Here is a 27,624-nt window from a genome sequence, read left to right as displayed (position 1 = left end):
TTGACCTCATGTCTCAATTTGAATGAGAAGTATTTAAAAGTGTGAGAACAAAACAATGATAGTGTACACTGTACACTATACAGAATGCACTGCGTTCTTTACAATTATTAAATTAAGTGGGTAAGGGTGAACCGGAGAGTCATGGCTCACAAAATAAATGAAAGCAGATGTTAATAACATAACTCAAAATAACTCAAACATTTTTAAGCACCTAAGGACATCACATTTAATGAAATGGCAAAGATGTGCCAGCCTGCTTCAGGATGACCTCACTGACCTCCTCCTCCGCTTGGATGTACATTAGTCCCTGTTTCCTCCAGGGTACGATGCCTTTCAAGATGAACTCCACTATCTTGGAGCTTCGGAAGACTTCCCCCACGTATCCCCAGAGCTTGTCCATGGCCGAAACCGAGCTCTCTATTCCCTCAATCTTTTCCCGTTGCCATTTACCCTCCTGCTGCAGGTTCTTCAGCAGCGTCACAGTCTCCCCACATAGTACCTTGACCTCCGAGAACAAAGAAGGGTCCCCTCCACCTCCACGAGAGTCCCTGTCCCTGTCCTTTCTGAGCTGGGCCAGGTCCTTCTCCAGCGTCCCCATGCCCTGGCACACCATGTCCAGCCTTCTGAGGACCTCTGTCTGGCTGCAGGCTATCTTCTCCACCTTCACCTCCAGCTGATTCAGCTTGACCTCCATGCCTCCCAGGCTGTTCAGCAGGCTGTTTGTTGGCTTTTTCATTGCTCCAGAAGGGGCCCCAGCATTGTCCAATTTACCCCCCTCGTACATCTTGGCAATGCAGGAGGCCAATGTCTCTGGTTTACTCATAGTTCCAAGAAATTCCACACAGCGGGGAACAAGTGTCAGGTGAGACAACGGAAGCTGTGCTAATCCACCTTGCTCCAAGCTGCATTGGATCTATTTTAGTTGAAGCTCCCGAGGTGTTGTTGTTCCTCTCCCATACAGGCAGCTCTGTCGGACCCTGTTGTCTGTATGTGCCAGAGACATGACACCACTTAAATAAACACCAACTCTTCGCTATCTTATCTTTCCACTTCTCTCCCCCCTCCCCTCTCTCTACCTCTCTGTCCTAACGTTTTTATATAGTAGCCCCCGCCACTGCCAAAATTCCAATGGCCGCTTGACGTCACCAAAACATTTAAATTCAACCTCAGAAGATGCTATTGACTGGCGGGCATGCACGGAATGACCTTTTGATTATGGCATTTTGCCAGTATTAAGAGAGAGATGTTGTGAGCTTTGAAAAGGGTGTTGTTTTAAAATGTTGACCCATTGTCATGTTGCCGACCCATTGGGATGTACAGGTTGTTTGTTTGCTTGTTTGCTTGTTTGTTTGTATATGTTTTAGTGTGTTTACTGGTGCTGATAGAGTGAAGTGAACCATTGGTGGATCTAAAGGTTCTGGTCCGCCCATCACAGCTTCTCTGATTGGGCGACTGTACCCCATCATCGCTCAAAGGAACGTGACTTGACATTGGCTGACACCTCCCTTTAAAAATAAACCTCTGTAGACAGAGGAATGATGATGAAGTGCAAGCAGGAATCTAAGTAGTCGCCCTCTCCCTCTGGTCCAGGGTAGGGGAGACTGGGGTTGGTTGTCTCGTGGGTTGGTTGTCACAGTGCTTGTTACTCCCAATCTGGAGTGTGCTGTGTAATAATTTTAAGATTCAAATGTGTGAATTCTTTGAAAGAACTCATCCGCCTTGTCAATTCATGTCAGCGTGACAAAACATTGAGGTGAGTGGAATGTATGTGTTTCTCACAGATAAAATAAAACACATAAAGTATGTCTTGTTATTTTAGTTTATAAATGTTTGAATTATGGGATTATACATGAAAAATTATGTTTATCAAAAGGAGGAAAAGGAGAGCTATTCCAAACCTATTTCTGAGTTGCTAAGTGAAGCCATGTGGTAACTAGCATTGGTGGGGTAGGTTGTCACTATTAACTCCACTGTAACCATACTGTTCGGGGACATTGCCACTGCCAGTATACAATATATCCCAAGCTATTTTGTGCTGTTGCTATAAAGACATCCCTTCCCAGTAAAAACAAACAACTTTGGCCGACATATCAAAATGTGTTGGGAATATGTAGTGTGGAGAGCATGTGCAGATTGGGAAGACGTCACCGAGACATCAGAATAGAATGTTGATGCCTGGCCGACGTATAAACGACGTAGAACTCTAGAATTTAGAATGTAGAATGTGAGACGTCTTGCTAATTAGCAAACGATGTCTAAACTGCATCTTCCCAATGCATCACGTATAGATCTGTTGGACAAAGGTGTCTGTGCTATCTGGGAGTGTTGTCTCTCTCACACACATCTTTTTTATTTCACACACCCACACATGTACACATGCGTGTGCAAACATACGCATGCACACACACATATATAAGAATTTCACAGTTGTATTCGGCGCAAGTGACAAATAAACTTTGATTTTGATATACAAAAAACATCATACGTTATTCTCAAGGTATAAAATGCTGAATTCTGTTAGGAATATCGTTCTATCAAAGAAAAGCTATTTCTAAGCATGTGTGCTATATTGCGTTATTTCCTATTACAAAAAGAATAAGCTACAAGCAAACATTGTGACAACCCTGTGATGGGGCTGGTTGTCACAAGTGGGCAGAGTGTGTTTGATGGCGTATAACTTCATGTTGGAATAAAATATGAGAATAAAAAGAGTCCCTATTACCACCCAACACCGTTGTCTTTCTTTTAATGTTGAAAAGAGTCTTGTAAGAGTCCCTACCGTCTCCCCTACCGTCCCATTGGATGGGAATGCTTTCTTGGAACATCCTGGCATTTTGTACTGCATGGGTCTTTCCCATCTCCCAGTTATTAGTAAAGTTTCAGGTATTGCAAATACTGTTTGTTGTTTAAACTATTATTGAAAAGACAGTTCTATGACAAATGGACCTCAATGATGCAATCTGTGATTTTCAAAGATTCAACAAGCTAGACCTTAATAAAATATGTTTAGGCTAGCATGCTCAGCTGTTGACAAATGAGCTCTAGAAAACCATTTGAAAGCAAAATCCTCCTGGCAAATATGTGTTACGGCCATTTCTGAGAAGACAAAACGTGTTGTCTCCTAATTCAGTTATCATACATTCTGAGGATACTGCATGTCTTCATCCCAGTGCTGTGAATAGAGATAAGATGATTTGCTGAAATGATGGGTCCCTTTCTCCTGGTCCGGAGAGCAGAGGATGGCCCATAGAACCATCCATATGCAGCTGTAACACCGCCAAGTAGTAGACTTGAGTCCCTTAGGCCCAGTCTAATGGGCAGAATGTAAACTGGGTTCTTTATTTATAAAGCTCAATATGGGTAATGTAGGGTGGGCCCTTAAAATATAGGCCGCGCCACGTCTACTCCCGCTCCCCCCCTCTGGCGTTCGACGTCGCCGTTATACTAATCACCGGTCCTGGGATCCATCATTACACACACCTGGCATCAATCATTACACGCACCTGCATATCATCATGAGGCACACATGGACTCCATTACCTCACTTATTACCTCCCCTCTATCTGTCACTCCCTTATGTTCCTTCCCCAGTCAGTATTGATCCTGTGTTTAATGCGTAGACGCTGCTGTTAAGTTGGCTCGTTCCATGTTTGATGTTTTATTAAACATTTCACCTGCACCTGCTTCTCGACTCTCAGCATCTCCGTTACAGAATACTGACTCCAACAATGGAAGGAGCAGGAAAACAGAATATCTCCCAGACGGTCAACAAGCAGGGATACCTTCTACATCAATACCATGACCAACTGGCAGAACTAGGGATGGCTATGGAAGAGGTTCTTTGCAGTGTGCAACGTCTCGAACATACCCGGGAGGCGTTGTCGTCAACTAGCGGAGGATACTCTACAACCAGTCGAGCCAGCACAACAGCCCATTCAGCAACCTACTCAGGTCAGCGATGCCTGTTTGTCCCTCACGGATAAATATGACGGCACCCCATCTAAATGCCCGTGGCTTCCTACTTTAGTGCTCCGTCTACTTAACACACCAGATGGGAGCCCCCACCACCGAGAGGTCCAAGGTTACCACGGTTATTTATCTGTTGACTGAGCATGCGTTGTAATGGGCCACGGACGTCTGGGAGAGAGGAGAGGAGGAGCGAGATTCATATGAGGGGTTCATGGCTCTGTTAAAATGTATCTCTGCCTCCGGAGGGCAGAGAGGGGGCAGGGGACCAGACGGCTGCAGAGTAGAGTACGTGCACACCTTCCATCCGCCTGGATAACCTACTTCAGGAACGTAGGTACTCTCATCGCTTCCCTCCCTCCCTCCCTCTGTGAACACTCTGGATCAGAGCCTGAACCCATGAAGGTAGGGGGTCACACGCCTCACCGCGGCGGAGCAATGCAGGACGAGACAGCTGGGGCTCTGTCTGTATTGTGGTCAAGGGAGGGCACCAGCTCCAGCGGTGTCCGGCACTTCCTAATCCAGGATCCATAAGAGCAGAGGGACTGTCACATGATCTTCCACCTCCTGGGGCAGGAGTGAGTATCCCATCTTAATCACTTTCTGCTAAACTCTGTTGGTGTCCGTCACACTAGTTGACTGTCCCTCGTGTACTGTGTCTACAGTATTAGTGGATTCTGGTGCCACGGGGAACTTTATTGACCAGGTCCTTGCCTCCTCTCTTAACATTATCTCATACCCGCTCGCGTCTCTTTTCCCGGTTCAAGCCCTCCATAATCGGCCACTAGGATCCGGAACCATCACACACAACCACTCACCCTCACCGTGGAGTCAATCCATCAGGAGAACATCCCCTTCATCACCAGTGCACCAGTTCACAGAGTGCATATAATCTCATCCGCATCTGGGAGAGGGGTGAATGGAAGACTGTGTTTAGCACGATGTCTGGCCACTACGAGTACTTGGTGAATCCATTTGGCTTAGCCAATGCTCCGTCAGTGTTCCAGGCAAGATGGTCGTGTATATTGATGACATCCTGGTCTACTCAGCTACTCTGTGGGATCACATCACTCATGTTGAGCAGTTCTGGAACACCTTCTGGCTAACCACCATTTCATCAAGGCTGGGCGGCAGGTAGCCTAGTGGTTAGAGCATTGGGCTAGTAACCAAAAGGTTGCTAGATCGAATCCCCGAGCTGACAAGGTTCAAATATGTTGTTCTGCCCCTGAACAAGACAATTAACCCACTGTTCCTAGGCTGTCATTGAAAATAAGAATTTCTTCTTAACTGACTTGCCTGGTTAAAACATTTTTTTAAGGCTGAGATGTGCTAATTTCAAGGCAGTTTCCTTCTTAGCTTAGGCTACTAAATCAGCATGCAGGGAATGAGGATGGCTGACAAGAAGGTAGATGCGGTCAGGTCATGGCCAGTCCCAACCACAAAAAAAAGGGGTTACAAAGGCTTTTGGGATTTTCCAACTTCTACTGCCATTTCATCAGGAACTTCAGCTCCGTCGCCGCCCCTCTCACCTCTCTTCTCAAGGTTGGTCCCCGTATCCTCGTGTGGAGCCCAGCAGCCGACGAGGCCATCTGTCTACTCAAGGGACGTTTCACCTCCGCCCCATTGCTCAGACTGTCACGTCCTGACCTTAGTTCCTTTTTTATGTCTCTATTTTGGTTTGGTCAGGGCGTGAGTTGGGGTGGGCATTCTATGTTTTGTACTTCTATGTGTTTGGCCTGGTATGGTTCCCAATCAGAGGTAGCTGTCAATTGTTGTCTCTGATTGAGAACCATACTTAGGTAGCCTGTTCCCACCTGTGTGTTTGTGGGTAGTTGTTTTCTGTCTCTGCACCAGACAGAACTGTTTCGTGTTGGTCTATTTTTGTTATTTTGTCTTAGTGTTCTGAGTTAAAATAAATATTAACATGGACACTTACCACGCTGCGTTTTGGTCCGATCTTGACTACTCTTCATCAGACAAAGAGGATCGTTACACAAACACCCAGATCCCATGATATCCTTTGTGGTTGAGGTAAACGCTTCAGAGGTGGGCATGGGGCAGTTCTGTCTCAATGACAGGGTAATCCACAGAAATTAATCCACAGAAATTGTATCCATGTGCATATTACTCGAAGAAACTGTCCCCTGCAGAGAGGAATTACGACGTCTGTGATGTTGGCATTAGAGGAGTGGAGACACTGGCTGGAGGGCACCAAGGAACCATTCATCATCCTAACAGATCATCGGAACCTGGAATACATACTGACAATGAGGAGGCTGATGACAATGATCCACGCCAAGCAAAGTGGGCCCTTTTCTTCACAAGGTTCGACTTCACGCAGACCTATCGCCCAGGTTTTAAAAAACAACAAAGCCGATGCCCTGTCCCTACGATTCGGCAGAGGGTCCTGTCCAGAATGCACCTATAATCACCTTACAGACCGACTGTTGCTGGGAAGCAGGGCCGTGCGAAGACCTTTTGGGGGCATGTGCTGGAACAAAAAAAGGTCACCCTTCCACCCCAAAAAATTCCCTACAATCATGGTCATGGACTCGTTGAGCAATTATTAGGCAACTTTGATTATTTAGTTGCTGTATATAAAATCAATAGATGGTCACATCTTAATGGCAAATTAAATTACACAAATAAATAACCCTTAGTCTGAAAGTAATTTAATATTTCATCTATAATAACTCTGTAGTCATTTAGCACAGATCTATTACATTTATTGCTTTGCTTAACCCTTTACACTCGTGGAAACTGGGGGACAAATTGAAATCTTTCTAACAAAATAACTCTAAAAAAGCCATGATAGTAATTGAACGAGAACACGTTGGATCTTATGGGTAAATTATCAGACCAAATGTGAGGACACAACAGTTCACCTGACTGACACAAGACTGAATCCAAACAACAACAAATGCTCAAAAGTTGCCCAATTAACGTGAGTGATTTCGAACGGCTGTCAAATGTAGAATGATTGTCAGTCAAAACCCATACAGAGCTGCGAAGCGGAGACCCTGAGCTCTGACATCATGTATAGAATGTTTCTGCACAGCCACTGCGTTCCAATTTAGGGGCTTATCAATGACCAAATCTGTCATTCCGACTACTTTAACAATGATTTGTGGGCAGTGGGTTCAGAACAACAGAAAATATTTTAAACATTTTTGGGGGAAATTATACTTCCTTTGTTCTCTACAAAGGGTAGAGTCCTATCTGTGCACATGCCTGCCGGGGGGAACCATTAGACATCAGACACGCGGACAGTTTCCTTCATTTGCACAGCTGCTGTGGTACCACTAGAGTTACATAACACATGTTTACTTGTATTTAATGTCTGTAACAGTGTCCGTAACAATAGCAGTAAAATAAACATGGCTCCTGGCAGTCACTAATAAAAACACAGAGTGGAAGACCATCAGACAAAGGAAGTAAAGGAGACCCAACTAACTGGACACTGAAACTGTCTGTAGGAATACCATGGCTCTTTGTATTGAACAGGGTCAACCTGGTGTATTTGCCCTCTGAAATGGAAACGTGACACAAAAGCTACCTCCCTGACACAACAACGTTTCACACCTGTGAGGTCACTGGAGAAGGTGTGCTGGGTTTCTTCCGGTCCTCTCCATCTAACCCTGTCTAACCATACCCCATTAAAGCCTATTGTCTACCAAAAGAGAGAACATATGAAAACTGTCTGACTGAACGCCTCTGCATATAGTTTCCATTCTTCTGGCTAGTGTTTTTACGGGGGCAGTTCCATGTTACGTGACCACATTCTGTGAGGTGGGGTGAAGAAGAATTGGGGGTGGAGGTTAGTGGGAGGTTTGCCGTAAACGCAATAGAATCTAATTATATCTTTCCTGACAGGTGTGCACCTCTCTAAAGTGTACACAGCATGGAACATTCTGGAGTGCATGTCCTGCTAACAGTATTGTGTGCATGGGAAATTCTCTGGATTTGTATTAATATCTGACTGGTATTCCTGATTCATCAGAACAAGTGTTTGATGCATCTAAGTGTGCGTGGCAAGGTGTTTGACTAGTGGGACTAGTTAGTGCTGTTGGCAGACCAGAGGAATCAGTATTTTGATCTGTTTGCAGAGCTAGTGATGGAACGTTTTTGCTGTACCTAGTTCTCATCTTTCTCCATGACCCCTGACATTAACATGATACACTGTACAGTTGAAGTCGGAAGTTTACATACACTTAGGTTGGAGTCATTAAAACTCATTTTTCAACCACTCCACAAATGTCTTGTTAACAAATCTATAGTTTTGGCAAGTCGATTAGGACATCTACTATGTGCATGACACAAGTAATTGAAATAAAAAACCATAAACACCATGGGACCACGCAGCCGTCATACCGCTCAGGAAGGAGACGTGTTCTGTCTCCTAGAGATGAACCTACTTTGGTGTGAAAAGTGCAAATCAAACCCAGAACAACAGCAAAAGACCTTGAGAAGACGCTGGAGGAAACAGATACCTAATGTCGATCACCTGAAAGACCGCTCAGCAAGGAAGAAGCCACTGCTCCAAAACCACCATGAAAAAAGCCAGATTATGGATTGCAACTGCACATGGGGACAAAGATCATACTTTTTGGAGAAATGTCCTCTGGTTTGATGAAACAAAAATAGAACTGTTTGGCCATAATGACTATGTTTGTTTGGAGGAAAAAGGGGAGGCTTGCAAGCCGAAGAACACCATTCCAACCGTGAAGCACGGGGGTGGCAGCATCATGTTGTGGGGGTGCTTTGCTGCAGGAAGAACTGGTGCACTTCACAAAATAGATGGCATCATGAGGTAGGAATATGATGTGGATATATTGAAGCAACATCTCAAGACATCAGTCAGGAAGTTAAAGCTTGGTCGCAAATCGGTCTTCCAAATGGACAATGACCCCAAGCATACTTCCAAAGTTGTGGCAAAATGGCTTAAGGACAACAAAGTCAAGGTATTGGAGTGGCCATCACAAAGCCCTGACCTAAATCCTTTAGAACATTTGTGGGCAGAACTGAAGAAGCGTGTGCGAGCAAGGAGGCGCACAAACCTGACTCAGTTACACCAGCTCTGTCAGGAGGAATGGGCCAAAATTCACCCAACTTATTGTGGGGAGCTTGTGGAAGGCAACCCGAAACGTTTGACCCAAGTTAAACAATTTAAAGGCAATGCTACCAAATACAAATTGAGTGTATGTGTAATAGGGTTGGTTATGTTTCCACTTGCCTCTAAAGAAATGTGTATTTAATGTTCAAGCATTCTTATTGGTTGGTTCAACTCTGATGACAATAAGGTGTGTTGTGATTGGCCCCACGTGCAGATAGGGGGAGATCGCGAACGTCAGGTCTTCACAGTATGAAAATGTGATGCAAGGGTTAGGTCACGTTCTGAATACTGTTTTATATTTTATATTTTACAATGTGTACAAGTTTGCTGTACGTTACTGATTTATACATGTGTGGGTATATGGTACCTGTTAGGGATTGAAGGGCTTTCTGGGATGTGCTTTGGCATATGATTGCTGTAAATAAGTGTGTTAGCTAGCATACACTGATGTAATGGTCACATAAGCCCACTGCTAACACAGTTGTCTTCATGCTACAGATTTAGCCATCGACAGCCATCAATATTGTTAAGCCCTGCACAACAAACGTGCTGTTTCCCATTTAACAACAGGTATTTACACGTTACATTTTGTATTGTATTTTGTACAGACTTCTAGGGGAAAAACAGGTTGCTCTTAATATGAACCTGTTTATCCACTTGTCCTTCAGACAAGGAGGTGACTGAACATGTTGTGTTGTGTTGTTTACAAAATAGAATGCATTGTTATTCCCATACCATTATTACAGAGAATCAGACAAATGATGCTACCCTCTGCCTATTGGCTACTTGGCTTATTCAAGCCTGTCTCAAAATACAACACGGACCCTTTAAAACAAAACAAAAAATCTCTTTTACCTGACTCACTTTTCAAAGATGTCTAGAAATATACACATTTTGTGCTCTTGTAGGAAGCAATCACTCCCCTATTGCTGACTACAAATGATCTAATTCACTAACTAGCAAAGGATATTACCAAAATGTGCACACGTGGCTACATGCTGCTCTCACTTTGATTTCAAAACAAGCGCATCTAATCATGATCACTCATGCTGTAAACACAGTCCAGTTCAAAGTAAACGGCACAGACCCATATATGGCAAAGGTCTATTTGCATATAGGCCTAATGCAACTCTGATTGGTTATGGCGCACTGGTAAAGTGTAGAATCCTGCATGTCAATGCAATATAATCTTACTCGATGCTTTCTGTCTAAAAAAACAATTATTGCATAGTTCTCTTTCTTTTTCTATATGTTGCATTAAAAGTGGCTGATATTGCGTTGATTCGACCACAATTGAACAGTAAAGGGAAACGTTGAAAGTATTAATAGGGAAAACTCTAGACCAGTGGTCCTCAACCTTTTCGGTGTCAAGATCACTTTCTGAGTCAAAATGCATGCCGAGATCTCCCTCTCAGATTTTTTTTTAAACAACACTTAAAAAACCTATGCAACATTAACCAATTAAAAACAGCACTGTGGCAATCAGGTTTGTGCAGTAAACCATATATTATCACCGCATATGGGCTTTGCTTGAATTGCCCTGTCAATGCATTGTTGTTCGGGACATTTTTTGAAATTATATGAGCATACATGTTATAGATCCATTGTCGTATTACTTGTGAGGCACCGCCGAGTGGGCATACATTTAACTAATTAGCTTTTTCTTTTTACTTTACTGGGCCGATTGTGCCTGCATATGGATGCATGATGGTCCGCCTCTCAACATCCCCTCCGCTCTCCCTGTCCTCCACTGACACTCACCATAAAGGGACACCATCTTCCAGTTGATGGCAAAACTCGAATTGCACGGCATTATTTCTGCCTCATGCACAGATGCATATTGTTACTTTTATGAACAGAGAATGTGAAATATTCCTATTAAAAAAGACCCAAGCAGCTAATAATGACAACAACGCCAGCCTATCGATACACTTTCCTACTCATTGATTACTGCTGCAATGCTTGTTGTAGCGCTGAATGGAAATAGGAAGAAATAAAGCACATTTCATGGCTTACAGAGTGTTGACAGGGCTGAGTAATAACTTAAACATCAACTCACTTATAAAAACAGCAGCTCTTTGCTGTATTCGTTGGCAGACTCTCTCTAGTCATGGTTTTACATTTTTTGAAATCTCACAGTATCAATTTCGCTGAAGCTTCATTTGATGCCTGCCATGTTACTGCAGACACGGTAATCGGAGCCATCCGATTGACCAGTGGAAGACATATAGTACACTTCATTTGCTGTCTGAGCCTGCCAGGAAGCCAGAGTTTGTACATTAAGACACATAAAATCTTTCAAATTGGCAACGGTTCACCTACCCGGGCGCAGGGCTGCTGAATCGGGTGCACCTACCGTAACCCATATACATATATTTTTTATTTTACAGTTATTTTACCAGGTAAATTGACTGAGAACACATTCTCATTTACAGCAACGACCTGGGGAATAGTTACAGGGGATAAGGAGGGGGGATGAATGGGCCAATTGTAAACTGGGGATGATTATGTTGCCATGATTGTATGAGGGCCAAATTGGGAATTTAGCCAGGACACCAGGGTTAACATTATCGTATGATAAGTGCCATGGGATCTTTAGTGACCACAGAGAGTCAGGACACCCGTGTAACATCCCATCCGAAAGACAGCACCTTACACAGGGCAATGTCCTCAATCACTGCCCTGGGGCATTGGGATCTTTTTTTTTAGACCAGAGGTTTTAAAATTCAGGGATTCAGGGATTCAAATTCAGGGATTCAGAGTTTCCAATTAAGGGACTGACCTGAACCAACCCTGCTTAGCTTCAGAGGCAAGCCAGCAGTGGGATCCAGGGTGGTGTGCTGCTGGCCCGAGATTAATAAAAAGAAAATAGGAACACAAGGATTTATTGACTAGGAGTGACTTGAAGATTGCGATTGAGAGGTTGGTGACCACTGCTCTAGAAAATTGTTCAATCTCGTGTGGTGCTTCTCTCCATTGGCTTATAGTTCTTCTGCTTGGGTCCCAGAGGTGTTGTGTGGCAGTCTCGGGGCTACTGTGCACCCGCACAGTTTAAAGGGAATGTTGCTCATAAATCACTCAACAAGTACAGCTTCCCAGAGGATAATAGGGACTTGTGTATGTTCTTAAGCCAGCTGCCAGAGTTAAAGCTATGGATAATACACCAGTGGTTGGTGCCGTTTAAGATGAGGGAGAACAAATCTATTTTTTTTTATGAGCATGGACACATTTTTATTACAGCATATTGAATGACTGTCGTTCATATTCCTTTCACCCAGCTCAATATAACATCGATAGGTTTAGGATAGTGCGTGATAGTCGAATTTCCCCTATACCCATCGTTTGGTTTCTACAACCTAGCCTATGAATTAATGTTTACATTGTAGGTACATCGGTCGAGATAACAATGTGAGTAATCGAGGTGACAGACATTGGACACATTCAATACCGCCTTGCACACTCTTGCCTGCATCTAGCTAATCTAGGGTCTATTCATTAGTCCAACAGTTGCAAACGAGAGTTCTAATGGACAAATTCAGGTATGTTTATCCCTGTTTCGATCTGTTTGCTTCCATTTAAGGAATGTTTTTCAACAGAATTGGAAGAATGATCCCACACAACCTACATTGTTGTCACCATGTTAAAGTCATAGTCAACATACTGTAGTTACTAGAACTAACACGTTATTAAACCTGCTACAATCAAGCAGTGCAGTGTACAGTCAACAGCAAGCAGTTTAGCAGCTGCACCGGCGGGCACCAGTGGCAATAAATGTATAAAGCCAAAATCTTACCTTGACTTGGGAGAATTCCAGTTTTGGATAGTCATAGCCAACTGTTCAACTATTGTCTTTCTCTCTCTTTGAGTCAACTACTCACCACATTGTATGCACTGAAGTGCTAGCTAGCTGTAGCTTATGCTTTAGTTACTAAATTCATTCTCTGATCTCTGATTGGGTGGACAACATGTCAGTTCATGCTGCAAGAGCTCTGGTAGGTTGGAGGACGTCCTCCGGAAGTTGTCATAATTTCTTTGTAAATCTATGGAAGCCTCCTAGGTTTTTTAATGAAGTCAATGTACCCAGAGGAGGATGGAAATTAGCTGTCCTCCAGCTACACCATGGTGCTACTCTACAGAATTTATTTGAGGCTACTGTAGACCTTCATTGCAAAACAGTGTGTTTTAATTATTTGGTGACGTGAATATATTTAGTATAGTTTTAACTAAAAAGGGTAACATTTTTAATGTTTCACTATTTTTATTTGTTGAAATTCACTAAGGAGGATGGTCCTCCCCTTCCTCTCTCTGAAGAACACACAACACACACACACACACACACAAACTGTTATCATTTTCCTGAAGATATTTTTGATATGGATAGAGAAAAACAGACCTTCAAAACTACAACTTCACAAGGAAGTCTTAATTCAAGCACTTGAAAGGTAATTGAGAAAAACAAGACTCAGCCGTAATAACCCACTCCTCTCCCAAATGTTATTTTCCACCTGACCACCTCCAAATAACATTTCCCCATGCTCCCATGCTGTGTTAAGGGCAATGCTGAAAACTAAAGGAGTTAGCTATGGTACAGTGAATGTGACTTGGTCTCGCTTCACTGACCGATTACTAATGTCATTTTGAGCACGAGGCTGTTTGTTCATTTCTGTTCAGTGATGCCGATGCATCGTTTTCTTTGAGTGTATGATGATTTGTGTTTCAATATTACGTAACCCCTGGCCCTTATGAATAAAATCATAAAACATAAATGTTCTAGAGCCTAGTCAGTAATTCATTTAGTTTTGTCTAGCGTCTTTTATTAGATGCCTATCATTATTAGGCAACCTTGTGTGACCAATGGTCTGTCTTGAATCATCAGACATTTCATCCACGAACCTGATGAAATAAAATGACAAAAATAAAACTAGCTTGTATAATCTCAACCCAGAAGCAATGAGAGCCAGGTCTCTTACCGTGAACTTTTGGATGTAGTCAGACACGCTGAAACCTCCAGTGCGTAGAAGGAGAGTTCTGTAGACAGAGGTCCCCATCACTTTCTCTCTGCCTAAAAGGTTAGGACCTACAGTTCTCCATACCAGGGTCTCTATGCCTTATGGAGAATGGGGAAGCCGGGCCCTCTGGGTACTGAAACATAGTGGAAAAGAAAGATGGATACTGACAGAGACAACTCTATCTTATCACCCGGTGCCTCGTCCTGTGCTGTAGCCGGGTCCCTGTCCTGTCCCCTCCCGTATTGATATCAGCACTGCTCCAGCACCACAGCCGAGCCCAGAGCGAAGAGCACTTCCTGCAGGGAGATAACAGCTGCCTGCGATTAGGCAAGGGTATGCACGAAATGTGAGTGTCCTGCTTTATTAATAGGGGTTCAGATTGGCCTTTTTGTTTTGGAAAGTCTCTGTGGGGGTCCTCCTCCCACCCAATGATGATGAGAGGATGATTCCTAGTCTGAGGTGAAGAGAGCCCGTTCTCAGATCTCTCACGAATGCCCTCTCTCTGCATCCCACTGAGGTTAATACCAGTTTACCCCACCCTGTTCACCCCTCCGTGTGTGTTTTGAGTGCGTGCGTGTGTGAACCTGTTAGGGATCTGATCCCACACGACTCTGCTTTGGGGCAACAGAAGGTGCGTCACCAACACTCAAATGCAGTGGCATCGTGTTGCTGGTCTTAACCTCAAAACCACCCAAGTCTTAGACTCCTCTCAGCCTGGCAGCAACAGGGTTTCAGGTGGGATGGAAAAGTCTTCACCTCCTGGCAAGCATCCCACTGCAGTTTTTTCCTCCTCAGACAGAACACCTTGTTGAGAAGTGCAGGGTATTTTTGGAATATTGTCTACAGGCTCTGCTGTCCGCAGGGGAAGTGTCGGCTCCATGATGCAGGAAGAGGTATGCACGCCAGAGGGATGATGTCACAATGGTCCGAAGAAGATGATGATGATGATGGTGCACATTGTCATTATCACTGACCTGTTAACCTGTCACTGTGTATGTACACGTGCTTGAGCCACACATATGACATATCTATTATGAACAGCATGTACTAGTGTGTGGCTGGTGGGGCGGTGGACTGTTACAATGCCATAATCCTCCTTCTGATGTGGATGCTGCTTCAGTTAACTGTCTGCCTTTAGACATCACAGGACAGCTGGTGGGTAAGGGAACAGCATGATTCAAACTGTTGTCATGACTGGTGTGTATAGAGTTTTACACGTTCTGTCTTAAGTTGTACACAATCTGTCTTTCTTGGATGCCTGACGTGTGTGTGTCTGCCTCTGCTGTCGTCCTTGTCTCTGCCTCTGACTCACTTCATGTGGAATGGTACTCAATGTCCCGTCCTCTCCGACCAAGGTTTTTTTGTTGTCAAAACAGCCCACTGAGTCCTCCGAGACAGATACACAGGCACTCTAACATGACTGTTAGATATAAATGGAAAGCGGGATGATTCTCCCGAACGAGACTTAACGGGGGCGTTTCATCTCCTGAAACAATATGTTGTTTACAGTGCTGTTCACTTACTGTAGCTGGTCCCCTGGACGCTGGGACTTCGGAATGACTGTCCAGTATTTCATTGAAAGAGATGTTTCTACCACAGGACGTTGGTGGCACGTTAATTGGGGAGGACAGGCTCGTGATACTGGCTGGAGCGCAATAAGTGGAACGGTATCAAATACATCAAACACATGTTTTGATGCCATTCCATTTACTCCGTTCCAGCCATTATTATGAGCCATCCTCCCCTCAGCAGCCTCCACTGGTTTCCTTAGCGTTTCCATCTAAATCCAGAGTCAGAGAAAGAAAGAAGAAACGGCGGAAGATTCCTCTCATGTTCTCTTCATCCATCAATCCGTTTCATTAAAAATAGCTGGACTGACTAATGTTCCTTGAAGTAGAGTGGCTTATAATTATATAAACCCCTTTTCATGTGAGGTTTGTTCATTTGAAGACATTTGATTAAATTCTTTCCGGCATATATGATGTCATAGCAGAGGAGACTGAGAGATCAGCATTTCACAAAAATGAACACTTAACTGTGATTTTTGTCAACTAAGCACTTGATTATAATGTCACTGGATTGCCCTCCAGTGGTTGAAAGGGAGACTACATAGCATATTAGCATTTCAATGCCAAAGAAAAGGACTGTACCCAATTCAAATCGTATGTGTTCTGCTTTGAATTGTCATTTGAATAAATCAAATTATTTGGCTTCCAGCATGAATCCTTTTCTCAAATGACAGAAAGTAAATCTGGTCTCTGTATATCACCGTAGCAGTTAGGTACCTGAATCCTAGCACATAACCCTTGTAGTCAGTCTAGGGGCTCATTCTTATCTTATATGACAAGGCTTCTTTTTCCATTAGGCGGGAAATATCATGTTCTTCCTGTCAAATGGCTTCTTGTTGAATTATGGCATTATGTTTTACTGTGTGTTGATGTTTACAAACTTGATGATAAAGTGTGCGCTTTACACAATCCCATGTCTTCTGTGTAGCACATGAAATCAAATCAAATTGTATTAGTCACATGCGCCGAATACAACAGGCGCAGTAGACCTTACAGTGAAATGCTTACTTACGAGCCCCTAAACAACAATGCAGTTTAAAAAAGGAACAAGTAATTAAAGAGCATCAGTAAAATAACAATAGCGAGACTATATACAGAGGGGTACCGGTACAGAGTCAATGTGCGGGGGCACCAGTTAGTTGAGGTAATATTTATATGTAGGTATAGTTATTAAAGTGACTATGCATAGATGATAACAGAGAGTAGCAGCTGTGTAAAGGCACTCAAATATACATGTGCATGCAGTAATTTGCGCGTGTTACGAAGGGAGTAGGGTCTATAGCAGAGAAAGGGTAAACATTTAAATGTTGGTCTCAGGACATGAGGAGGGTGGTTCACAGTTTGACATTTGTTTACCAGTAGGCAACATACTCAAACACGCCTGACAAGCATGGATTATATGCAAGCTATTGTATTGTGCAGATAATAAAACCGATCAGATTCGATTTAAAAAGTAATACTGTTAGGAGTATTAGCTACTGTATGTTTAATCATTTTTATAATAATACAATTGTCCTCAAAATTCCTTCAGAATATAAAGCTAATAATATACAGTATCTCATGTTACATTGGAAAGTAGCCAGGTTACATGTGCCAAGATCTGAACAAAGAACTCTCTCCCTGGTTAATGAGACCACATGCGAGTCATGTGACTTGTGGAACCCTCCACACTGAACAAACAGCAACTTTGTTTGAGTAAGAATAACTGATTTTTAGTGTGCACATGGCTCTCTCTCTCTCTACACCCCTCTTCTCTCTGTCTATCTTTCTGTCTATGGGCCTGGCTGCTTAATATTGCTCACTTCACTATTTCCTGTTAGATATAAAGCCAGGGATCTCAGTGTTCCTGGGGGCATGTGGTAATAGGGCATGGTATTCAGGCTGGGCCAGGCATTTCATCATTAACAGCCCTGCCCAGCCTGGCCTCAGCGTGTTCATTTCAGCCCCACTACCAGCCATATGCAGTTATGATCCATCTGCAAACAGTCTTACTGTCATCATTAAACTTCCTACAGAACAGTGTGTCATTTCTGAAATGTGCTCATCAGGTAGCGTCCTTTATCCTTCAGCCCTTAGAAAGATCCAAATAAGGTCTGACTGCCTGAGTGATTCCCATTAACAATCGATTCTTATATCAGTCATGTTCTACATTTCACAGAAAATACTCATTTTCTCAGAAAAGATCATTAAGATTGAGTTTCAGTATTTGACTAATATCGTCATGCCTTTCTTTTCAAATGTGCTTGTAGTGTTTGAATGTATTCGACACAGAGGCCCAATGTGAAAGTAGACACCCATCTCCTGTGGTTTTGCATTGCAACAGGCAGGCTTTACTCAAGTATTTTATGTAAATGATGGCTTTGAGAAGAAAGAAAATCCCGGGTTCACCCTGAATCCCTTCTTCGTTGTGTGTATGTCTCCTCTGACTTTTTGGGGGAAATTAATACGTTTTACGGCAGCCAATCCACATAATCCCAATGACATAAAAAGAATGCATCCTGGATCATTTACAGCCATATACTGCCAATGCCCTGCTCTTATGAAACATAATCTGGGTTCTGTCAATTTCAGGGAATTTAAGGGTCAAAGTTCTTTAATCCAACTCTCAAATAACCTTTGCATTACTTCACTTAGATTATAATGAATTACTTTCCCCCTTATAGGAACAGTACTGTCTTTTGTTTTTGCTCAGATGTATTTCCCATAGGGGCATGCTGAGCACTGCCTCTTTCTAGTTCACTGAATGGCCACAGTTTCTCGACTGAGGTGTCAATAATACAGCACACAGAACCCTTTTCCGAACCAAGAAGAAAGTCTCGTCATTACAGCTCATCATTAACAGCCCTGCATCGCATATTAAAATGCCAGCAGTGTTTCCTCTCAGGTTTCACTCATTGTATGAATAACCAGGATATGATGTAAGCATGTTTCTGTACATTCATACATGTATACAATACAGTTGGGTGAACAAAGAAGAGGCCAGGCAGTTGAAAATGTCTCCAACAGGATTACCCTGTGAGGTTGAAATCTGTTGAGAGTTCCATGGAAACTGGGATGTGTTCCAGACGGATGAATCGTTAATGGCAAGGCCTTTCCCCTGTGGAGGGAGGCAGAGCAGAGCTGGAGAAATGGCAGCAGCAGCTGTCTCCAGGAGAAATGGGCAGGTTACAAGCAGGTGTCTCAGGGGCCCAGTCCATCCCTCACTGCCTGCTGCAGGGTAACGTATAGAGACATGAGAGGGTTGGTGATACACACCATTCACTAGTACTATAGTGTATGTGCAGTAAATCAACAATGTACATCACACTCTTAAATAAAAAACTAACATTTGCTCATCTGACAGTGGTGGTTGTGATTAATCTATTTTAATGACAAAAGAAGTCACATTAAAGAGGATTTGCCTTTGACATTTAAATGACAGGTGTCAAATATTACATATTTAATATAATGTCACCAATAATGAAACAAAATATAAAATAATATGCACTTAAATTAAGATGGTACACAAGCATTATAAATACAAATGTACAAGGCCTTCTCCCAAAGCCCTAAGCATGATACAAAATATATTGAACATTATGTTCCAATGGCATCTAGACTTAAATAAACAGTGTTTACTAGCAGTACAAGCCAATAACATTATAGAAGCCAGTTACAATGCTAGGATGGACCTCCATACTTCAACACATTTATGCCCTTTTTTAATAGAAATTATTTGCATTTGTTACTGACAGCTTTCTTGGTTGACATGGTGATGAATCCTATACCTATACCATATCATCTAATATATATCATATAAAATGTGATTAAAAGATACATCATCAGATGTCCTACCCACTCCAATTCCATAAGCTTCTCTCTAAAGACAAAAGTTGGTTCCAACATTTCCTCTTGAGCAGAACAGTTGCCTGCTTCCCCATGTTCCCCAACATCTCCATTTTCCCAAGGCTTCGACCAATCCGACAGGGAGTTCTTTGGGTCAGAGTTCATACCCTGTTAAGACACACTGTGGTGGTCATCCATGGGTCTCTCAACAGTAACAATCTTCGGTTTCACATGTCAATCCCTCACAGCAACTATCTGGTCTGTCTATAGGATCAGTCTTTGGCCCAGGATCTTTCGGTTGATCTCGGCCAATGCCACCGAAAACACAAATGCTTTCTCATCTGAGAGGTTGGCATAGATATCAACTTCTTTCTCAAATTTTTCTGGTAAAAGAAAACACAAACAAAATGAATAATCAACATACCTGGTTAATAGAGAAAAACTATTGAGAAACAGACATCATTTGCATGTGGCAACAATAACCTTGTGCAATATATTAACATAATTTCTGTCTTCAACAGAGGAGGAACATGCATAATGTTATTTCTCCTCATATAGATCAGCCGCTAAAGCACAGGCAAAGTCAGGGACATCATGATTTATTCATGAGTGAGAGAAGAGAGCAACCCTCCCTGTAAATCATTCATCCCCCAGCTCTGTCCCAATACTGCACTAATTAATCGCCAGCCTTATCTCCTGTGACTGGAAAATACTGAAACATGACTAAAAGTGTCAGCACAAAACAATGAATAATAAAGCTTTGAAAGTATCTTGGAAACGCCTAATATCTTATAACTGCACCATGCCATTGAGTGTCACTGATAGAGGCTTTTCATTCTTGTATTACCTTTCTCCTCCTCCTGCTTCTTCAGCCCAACTGTCTTTGGCCTGCCCCGCCCTCTCCGGATCTGATCCGATTGGCTGTTAGAGCGGCATCGCCTTCTATTCTCCATGTCATTGGTTGACGGAGAGTTGATCTTCTCTCTGCGAATTCTTTCAGTTCTCCTCCTCTTTGCATCCAACTTGTCTGAATAGACCAGAAAAATAAGTTTTACTATTGTTTTAGCACTACAAAATTGCAATATAGAAATGAAATATGAATGTATAATAATGTATGGCCTTCAAATATGTCACAGTGTCAAATGCATCATACATCCTAAGGACAAATTGTCTTATGCCAATGACTCCTGTTTAAATGTATGTTGCGAAAAGTATATGGGAAGGGCATATGGTATTAAACATCTTGGCCTCCAATTTTTCTCTCTTCCCAACCCCCCTCCTCCAACACACCAACTTCCTTAAAATAACAACAGAATAAGAACAGAACAGAAACAAAATAACTCCTGTGATTCCATTGCATATCTAGCATCCTAGGTGTGCTGTTGCCTCAAAACCACTTTAAGTCATTGAATCTGTGGAGTATTCTTATTACCAGAGCAGGAAGTAGGCCTATATTTCACTGGGAGTTTCTGTCTAGTGGCTTTAAAAAAAAAAAAACTTCCTCTTCAAGATCGTCAATTACCAATTTGCTGCTTCCTCAGTGGTGTAGGTAGTGAGTGTGCACTTGGGAGTATTTAGGTTTAAAAATAAGCACGTATTGAAAGCGGAAGATAAAATAGTGATACAAATAGACAAATATTTGGTGCCCAAAAGGGTAACGCTTTATAATTGTGTAGCCGCCCACCACTAACAATATTGTATCAACATATCATTGCATAGTTTTTTTGTAACTCTGTAATAATTGCATAGCAATGGTGTTGCTATTAAATTCAATAGAGTGTTTCAAAGTCTGGACAAGGCCTGAAAATATATTTTCTTCATCAACCACGTTTCTGCTATGAGAATACACACAACTTCAGAATATCCCATGAATTCTAGCCTTAGCAACAGCTTGCCCAAACAGGAACACACTTCCTCTTCAGACTGACAATATTCTCATAAAATTGCAACATAATCAATAGTCTGACAAAACTATTGCATTCCATACTATAACATAAACATCATATTGATAATGTACTACTTCACCTTTTCCAATGATAAATATTGATATTTAAAAAAAGGCCATCGCAATATAACACGGTCTTATATAAATATGTTCCACTAAGGAATCCCGAGTGAGCAAAAAAAATAAATCCAACTCTCTGCACTTTTATCCAGAAAAAATGGTTCTCAGTGCAACCTTGGTCTTCATATTCAACAATAATCATGTTTTATTAGTGTCTGTTTCAAAGTTACAAAAAAAGTACTAAAATTACACAGAGGAGAGGAACATGATGAACTATTTAAGGAGAGGTGGAAAACAAAACCCATCATTAAAAACCACAGAGCAGAAATTCAAGACACCTTCCTCTTCAAATGGAAGAAGTCTTCATTGCCTTCGAGATGCTTATTAACTACAATACCTCAAAGTTCATTCGGTATCATGTGAAACTAATTACATTGTATCATAAATCGAGAGAATATGTGAGTAATTCTACTCCCTAAACTGTCTAATACTAAGTGTATAATAAAACCAAGGTTCTCAGAAAGGCATGTTGTGTTTAACATTCCATTCATAACTTCAGGCACTGTGGTAGCCTATACAGATGATTTCACCCCTAACCAGATTTCTATTTTTTAAGTACGAACCTACATTTATAGCATTCCACTCACTCCATCTTTAAAAATCAAAACAGCCGCATTGTATTGATTCACGTTTGCTTCTCATTCTACTAAGGATGAAAAAAAAACGTTGCATAAATGTGTTTATTATCAGTTAATAAAGTAGTACTAAGCTATTTAAGGCTATGGGCAGTAGCACATTGATGACATGCACACTGACTAAGCTATTTACTTCTGTTCCATCTATCTATCTATCTATCTATCTATCTATCTATCTATCTATCTATCTATCTATCTATCTATCTATCTATCTATCTATCTATCTATCTAATCCTCACACTTTCCATATTTGACAGGATCAAAGCAGCATGAGCTGGCATTTCATAGGTTATATAACAATTCTGTATTCTAACTTATTTTCCTAATCACCTTTTGGAAATGGTTTAATCAAATCCTGTTAGATATCTGTATTCTGAACATGTCAAATTTCACGAAAGACAACATGATCTAACTCTACTGCTAAATGTAACTTTTCACAGAGAGTGGTACAGGCTTCATTATGCTACTGCAGAAGCCTACACGAGAGAACTGAGGGAACAAGCTTTTCAGTCAGGAATTAAATATCCCATCCCCCCACTTCTTGCAGTAGACTACTCACTCAAGCAAATAGGGATTTAAGCCAGCCACCACTGCACCACTCAAAAATTATACTCTGATCCAACTGAGAACTGGGGAGGAGGGGGCGGGGGCAAATCAATAATGACCAAGGTGAATACAATTCATTACAAAACGGACAATTCAATAATGACCCAGATTAATACAGTTCATTAGCTGAGTTTAGTCATGTATTAATACAACTACATTCTGGTTACTTGATCCCCAATCTCATGTGAATATATTACAAGCTCATAATAAACAAAAATACCTAGGTTAATATAAACATGGTAAAACTGAGTGTGTGAAGAGAACATCAAAGAAACTATTTTTAGGCTCGTGAATTATGTGAATTTACCTATTGCTGGTGGTGATCTCTCACCCAGTTTGGCATTTAGAAGTTTTCGACTAATGAATACATAGCCACAGGGACAAGACTTGCAAGCAACTGGAATCTAAAAAAGAAACAGGTTTAAACATGGTTAATATCAAATATTCCTCAAAATTGTATCAACTGTGTTGATGAAGTCCTTTATGAAGCATGGGCTACATTGCAGAAGCTATATAAACTTGTTTAGTATTCATTTGTTTGTTATAGTTAAACAAGGGCGTAGCCAGTGTTAACCCCCATGATAACTATACTGCCCAACAAGTTTGAGATATTAGAGGACTGTCTTTGTAATTCATGGAAAAATCCTTGGCGCAATCTATCTGAAACTCGCATCACATATTTTGGACACGTGCCGACAACAGCGGTGACATAAAAACATTCTAATGAACAAAGCGTTTTCAAATTGAATGTAGACTGGTAGCCAACATATTATTCGTGAAAATAAGTCAATTAATCAATGCAGTTTACATAAATAACATCAAGGAACGATCTAAATGCTAGATCCAAATGTCGCCATTTGGTATAAAACACGATGTATTTGTGTAATATGTTTTATTTTTTATATATATTTGTTTTACAATATATAAAATATCAGCAATGCAGCAACATGTAACGACATTTCAACGCACTATATTGTTCTAAGGCTAGAGTGAGTCTATGATTGGCAAAGTCAGATCAGGATGATAAACCAGTTTCAGTCAGGTTACAGTATTACAGTGTATCAAAAATAAGGAAACGTCTAGCTACATTTGGCGAGCGATAACATTCCGACTCGTTAACCGGATCAACGTGTCGTTCGTTGTCAGCAATTACTAGCTGTAGTTGACGTACATTGTAACATAGTGTTTGAGATCTAATGCATATACTAATTTAAGTGATTAGCCTGACATTTGCATTAGATTATACTATGTTGCTCCAGATCTTGAATTCATAGGCAACCATATGGGATTGCAGCAGCCTACAGTGGCTTTAAATCCCATGCTTGTGAGCAAAATCAACATTATCACTAAGTCAAAATATACAAAAATGAACAATATCTATACATTTTCTCACCTGTTGGTCGCACTCAGGGCACGATTTGGTAGCCATTTTTACTTTCTTAGCTTTATTTACCGACATATTCTGTTTCCTTATCCGACGATTCCTTTGAAAAAAGCCTACTTCAACGCCGTAAAACTTATTTCTGCAATACATGAAGTGCAGCTGATCTTGCTCAGACGGACATAAATGATACAAAAGCAATGACCATGCGCACTGAAGTCAATGAGAGAGAGACTTCATTATGCTTTTCCTTTACTATGACGTGGGGCATGCGCGCAACTCAGCCTAAAAAACAGTAGACTACATACAGTAGAATATAAAATGTTCAGCAGAATGCTTGCATTTTTATCCTCTCTACTGAGCATGCGTTACTCTCTCACAGAGTCGGAAAACAGGGCTCAGTTGGAACCAATGATTTAAACATACACTAGTGACTAGATGACCAAAGGGGGCGCTGTGTTGAAGCCGCAATGCCTCCATTTTGGCACTCACCCACTGTTGTACAAATATTTTGGGAGCAATAGAAATGCATTTATTAATGCCTACATTCGTTTTTGCCACATGTATACTATTACAGATACCTTAAGGCATACTTTTAAATTATATTATTTGAGCTAAGCATAAAAAATGAACAAATATATATTTTTAAATAGTTAGATCATTTAGATTACTAATGTTACTGTCCCCAGTACGACAACAAAAATACTTCAATACATCTAATTTTGTCCTTGAAACATTTACATTCATTCCTATGAAGGGCTGCTCCTACTGGGGAGTACCAATATGGCCGATCTGTGGCTTCAATGCCTCTCAACGCCCATTACATAGCATTTGCGATCCAGGGTTTATTTACATCATTGGTTGGAACATTCGTGGACTATTTGTTAAACCATATTTAATTACATAAATCAAATGACTATAGCCATCTGAAATTCAATTTCTGTGGATGCTAGGCCTTCTTGCATTTCATTAGGGCACATATGCACACATTGTATTCTATCAACCACATCCAATGTTTAACATAATGTCTTACTTATTGTGGTAGGCCTACATTGCATGTAGTATGTGTCAGTCCATGCTATCGTGATCTATGTACCTGTATGATGTACTTTAAAGATACATGGCAATATAAAAAATATGTCTGAAAAGCAAAGAGGCTTAATGGTACACATGTCTACCATCCCCCATACAAGGCACTATAGGCTGCCAGCAAGCTTGCTCTGTATTACGATCAGTGAGATACAGCAGTAATAATGGTGACTAAGACAAAACATGTCTTCGATTTGAAGTCATTTCAACTGAAGTATCACAGTGTACAGTGATGATGAGTAATGGTGTACAAGGTGTACAATTCCCACGTTAATATTGCTCGGAAACAAATGCTTCCTGTGGGATAGACTGAAGCTCGACAGTTTTTTGTGTGTGACCAAGCTAAGTCTCCATTCTTGTTTGACAGTTTTTGAGTTGTTGTCAGATTAGAATTTTGTATCATGTACTCACATCTCTAACAAACGTTCCACTAATTTCCTCACTCTCACTTCCTTCGTGCTGCAATGGGCAGGCTCTTGTCCTCCCCCCACAGCTATTTATGCCTCATCAGCCCTTGCCTAATAAATATTCATAACGAGAAAGGTGAAGAAACAGCTGTCATTTTGTGGAGGATGAGTAGGTATCTCAGATAGGGTGGAGTGAGGCCTAAGAGGGTTTTAGAAATACGCATCAACCAGTGTCTTGCGACGGGTATACAGAGATGACCAGTTTACAGAAGAGTATAGAGTGCAGTATAGAGTGCAGTGATGTGTTCTACAAGGAGCATTGGTGGAAAATCTGATGGCCGAATGGTAAAGAACATCTAGCCGCGCGAGAGCACCCTTACCTGCCAATCTGTATGGATAGGATGGTCATCTGAATCAGGGTTAGTTTGGCAGCTGGGGTGAAAGGGGAGCGATTACATCGCTCCCCTTTCAAAGCCTGCAGCTTTGATATGTGCTAAGAGAAGGACAGTGTACCGTCTAGCCATCCTCCCAAGTACTTGTATGAGGTGACTACCTCAAGCTCTGAACCCTCAGAGGTAGTAATCACACGTGGGGAGAGGGCCATTCTTCTTACCGAACCACGTGACCTTTGTTTTGGAGGTGTTCAGAACAAGGTGAAGGGCAGAGAAAGCTTGTTAGACACTAAGAAAGCTTTGTTTTAGAGTGTTTAACACAACATCTGGGGAGCGGCCAGCTGAGTAAAAGACTGTATCATCTGCATATAAATGGATGAGAGAGTTTCCTACTGGCTGAGCTATGTTGTTGATGTAAATTGAGAAGCGTGTGGGGCCTAGGATTGAGCCTTGGGGTACACCCTTGGTGACAGGCAGTGGCTGAGACAGCAGATGTCCTGACTTTATATACTGCACTCTTTGAGAGAGGTAGTTAGCAAACCAGGCCAAAGACCCCTCAGAAACACCAATACTACTTGGCCCACAAGAATAGAATAGTCTACCATATCAAAAGGTTGGTCAAGTCAAAAACAAATAGCAGCACAACATTGCTTAGAATCAAGGTCAATGGTGACATCATTGACAATGTTTAAGATTGCAGTGACACATCCATAACCTGAGCGGAAACCAGATTTCATACAAGAGAGAATACAATAGACATCAATAAAGCCAGTCAGTTGATTATTGACAAGTTTTTCCAACACTTTTGATAAACAGGGCAAAATGGAAATAGTCCTATAACAATTAGGATCAGCTTGAACTTCCCCTTTAAATAGAGGATGAACCGTGGCTGGCTTCCAAGCAATGGGAACCTCTTCAGAGAGGAAAGACAGGTTAAAAAGGTCAGAGATCGGCTTGGCATTGATAGGGGCAGCAACCTTAAAGAAGGGTCTAAACCATCTGACCCATATGTTTTTTGGGGGGTCAAGTTTAAGGAGCTCATTTAGCACCTCGGACTCAGTGACCGCCTGCAGGGAGGATTAGTAATAATGGATTAGTAAATAGTTTATTCATAATTTATTAATCATTACTCCCATATTTGTAAATGTTAGTAACCTAGTTATTTACACATTTAAAAACAACTGCCATTTATACTTTATATGTTCAATATATTTCCTTTAACATCCTGTGTTGTGTGCTTATTATTTTACCATGGCAATATGTTCTTGGCTTTTTTGAGACCTTAACTAACTTGCCTAGTTAAATAAAGGTACAATAAAAAATAAAAAACATTTATAAAGTATTTAGTAAGTATAAATAGCTCACACTTTACATGAGGCCATGCAAAATGGCTATTATTCATGCTTTATTATGTTGAATTATTATAAAGTGCTACCCTAAAGGCACTGGCAGATTTACCATTAGCAAGAAGAGGCAAATGCCTCAGACCTCACATCATTATGGGGCCTCATGAGCTTGGCATAATAATAATAAAACAAATATTTAAATAATTTCGGACGTCCCATCTG

At 41.5% G+C, this 27,624-nt stretch overlaps 2 protein-coding genes across 3 annotated transcripts in view; both read right to left on the bottom strand.

Moving 5' to 3' along the window:
• Nucleotides 1–14,557, bottom strand: part of LOC118358359 (myosin light chain kinase 3-like) — a 34,376-nt gene extending 19,819 nt beyond the window's left edge. The window contains exon 1 of one of the 2 annotated variants that reach the window (XM_035736111.2): nucleotides 14,050–14,557. In XM_035736111.2, the coding sequence (XP_035592004.1) occupies nucleotides 14,050–14,127 (78 nt within the window). In that variant the 5' untranslated portion in view covers nucleotides 14,128–14,557. Of the gene's footprint in view, nucleotides 1–277; nucleotides 1,056–14,049 lie in introns of those variants that run through there. The other variant, XM_035736102.1, reaches the window with a different exon arrangement.
• A 4,442-nt stretch (nucleotides 14,558–18,999) lies between these two features.
• LOC118358352 (UPF0547 protein C16orf87 homolog) lies at nucleotides 19,000–24,515 on the bottom strand. Its single transcript, XM_035736090.2, has 4 exons — nucleotides 24,181–24,515; nucleotides 23,095–23,191; nucleotides 20,329–20,508; nucleotides 19,000–19,864 (listed from the first exon to the last, which is right to left on the bottom strand). Exons 1-4 carry the CDS (start codon nucleotides 24,319–24,321, stop codon nucleotides 19,746–19,748), a joined length of 537 nt encoding a protein of 178 aa, XP_035591983.1. The 5' UTR covers nucleotides 24,322–24,515; the 3' UTR covers nucleotides 19,000–19,745.
• Nucleotides 24,516–27,624: the final 3,109 nt, after the last annotated feature.

This window comes from Oncorhynchus keta, chromosome 2, assembly GCF_023373465.1.
Source record: "Oncorhynchus keta strain PuntledgeMale-10-30-2019 chromosome 2, Oket_V2, whole genome shotgun sequence".
In the NCBI taxonomy this organism is placed as follows: Eukaryota; Metazoa; Chordata; class Actinopteri; order Salmoniformes; family Salmonidae; genus Oncorhynchus; species Oncorhynchus keta.
Note: the sequence above shows the minus strand (reverse complement) of the source record. Positions and strands in the feature narration are given on the sequence as shown.

What these genes read in the sequence shown, in the direction of transcription:
- LOC118358352 (XM_035736090.2), bottom strand. Translation starts at nt 24,321, where the DNA reads ATGTATTGCAGAAATAAGTTTTACGGCGTTGAAGTAGGCTTTTTTCAA. An exon ending in GCCCTGAGTGCGACCAACAG is followed by an intron (nt 23,192 to 24,180) that starts GTGAGAAAATGT and finishes TTTCTTTTTTAG; the next exon opens with ATTCCAGTTGCTTGCAAGTC. An exon ending in GAAGCAGGAGGAGGAGAAAG is followed by an intron (nt 19,865 to 20,328) that starts GTAATACAAGAA and finishes TTCTTTTACCAG; the next exon opens with AAAAATTTGAGAAAGAAGTT.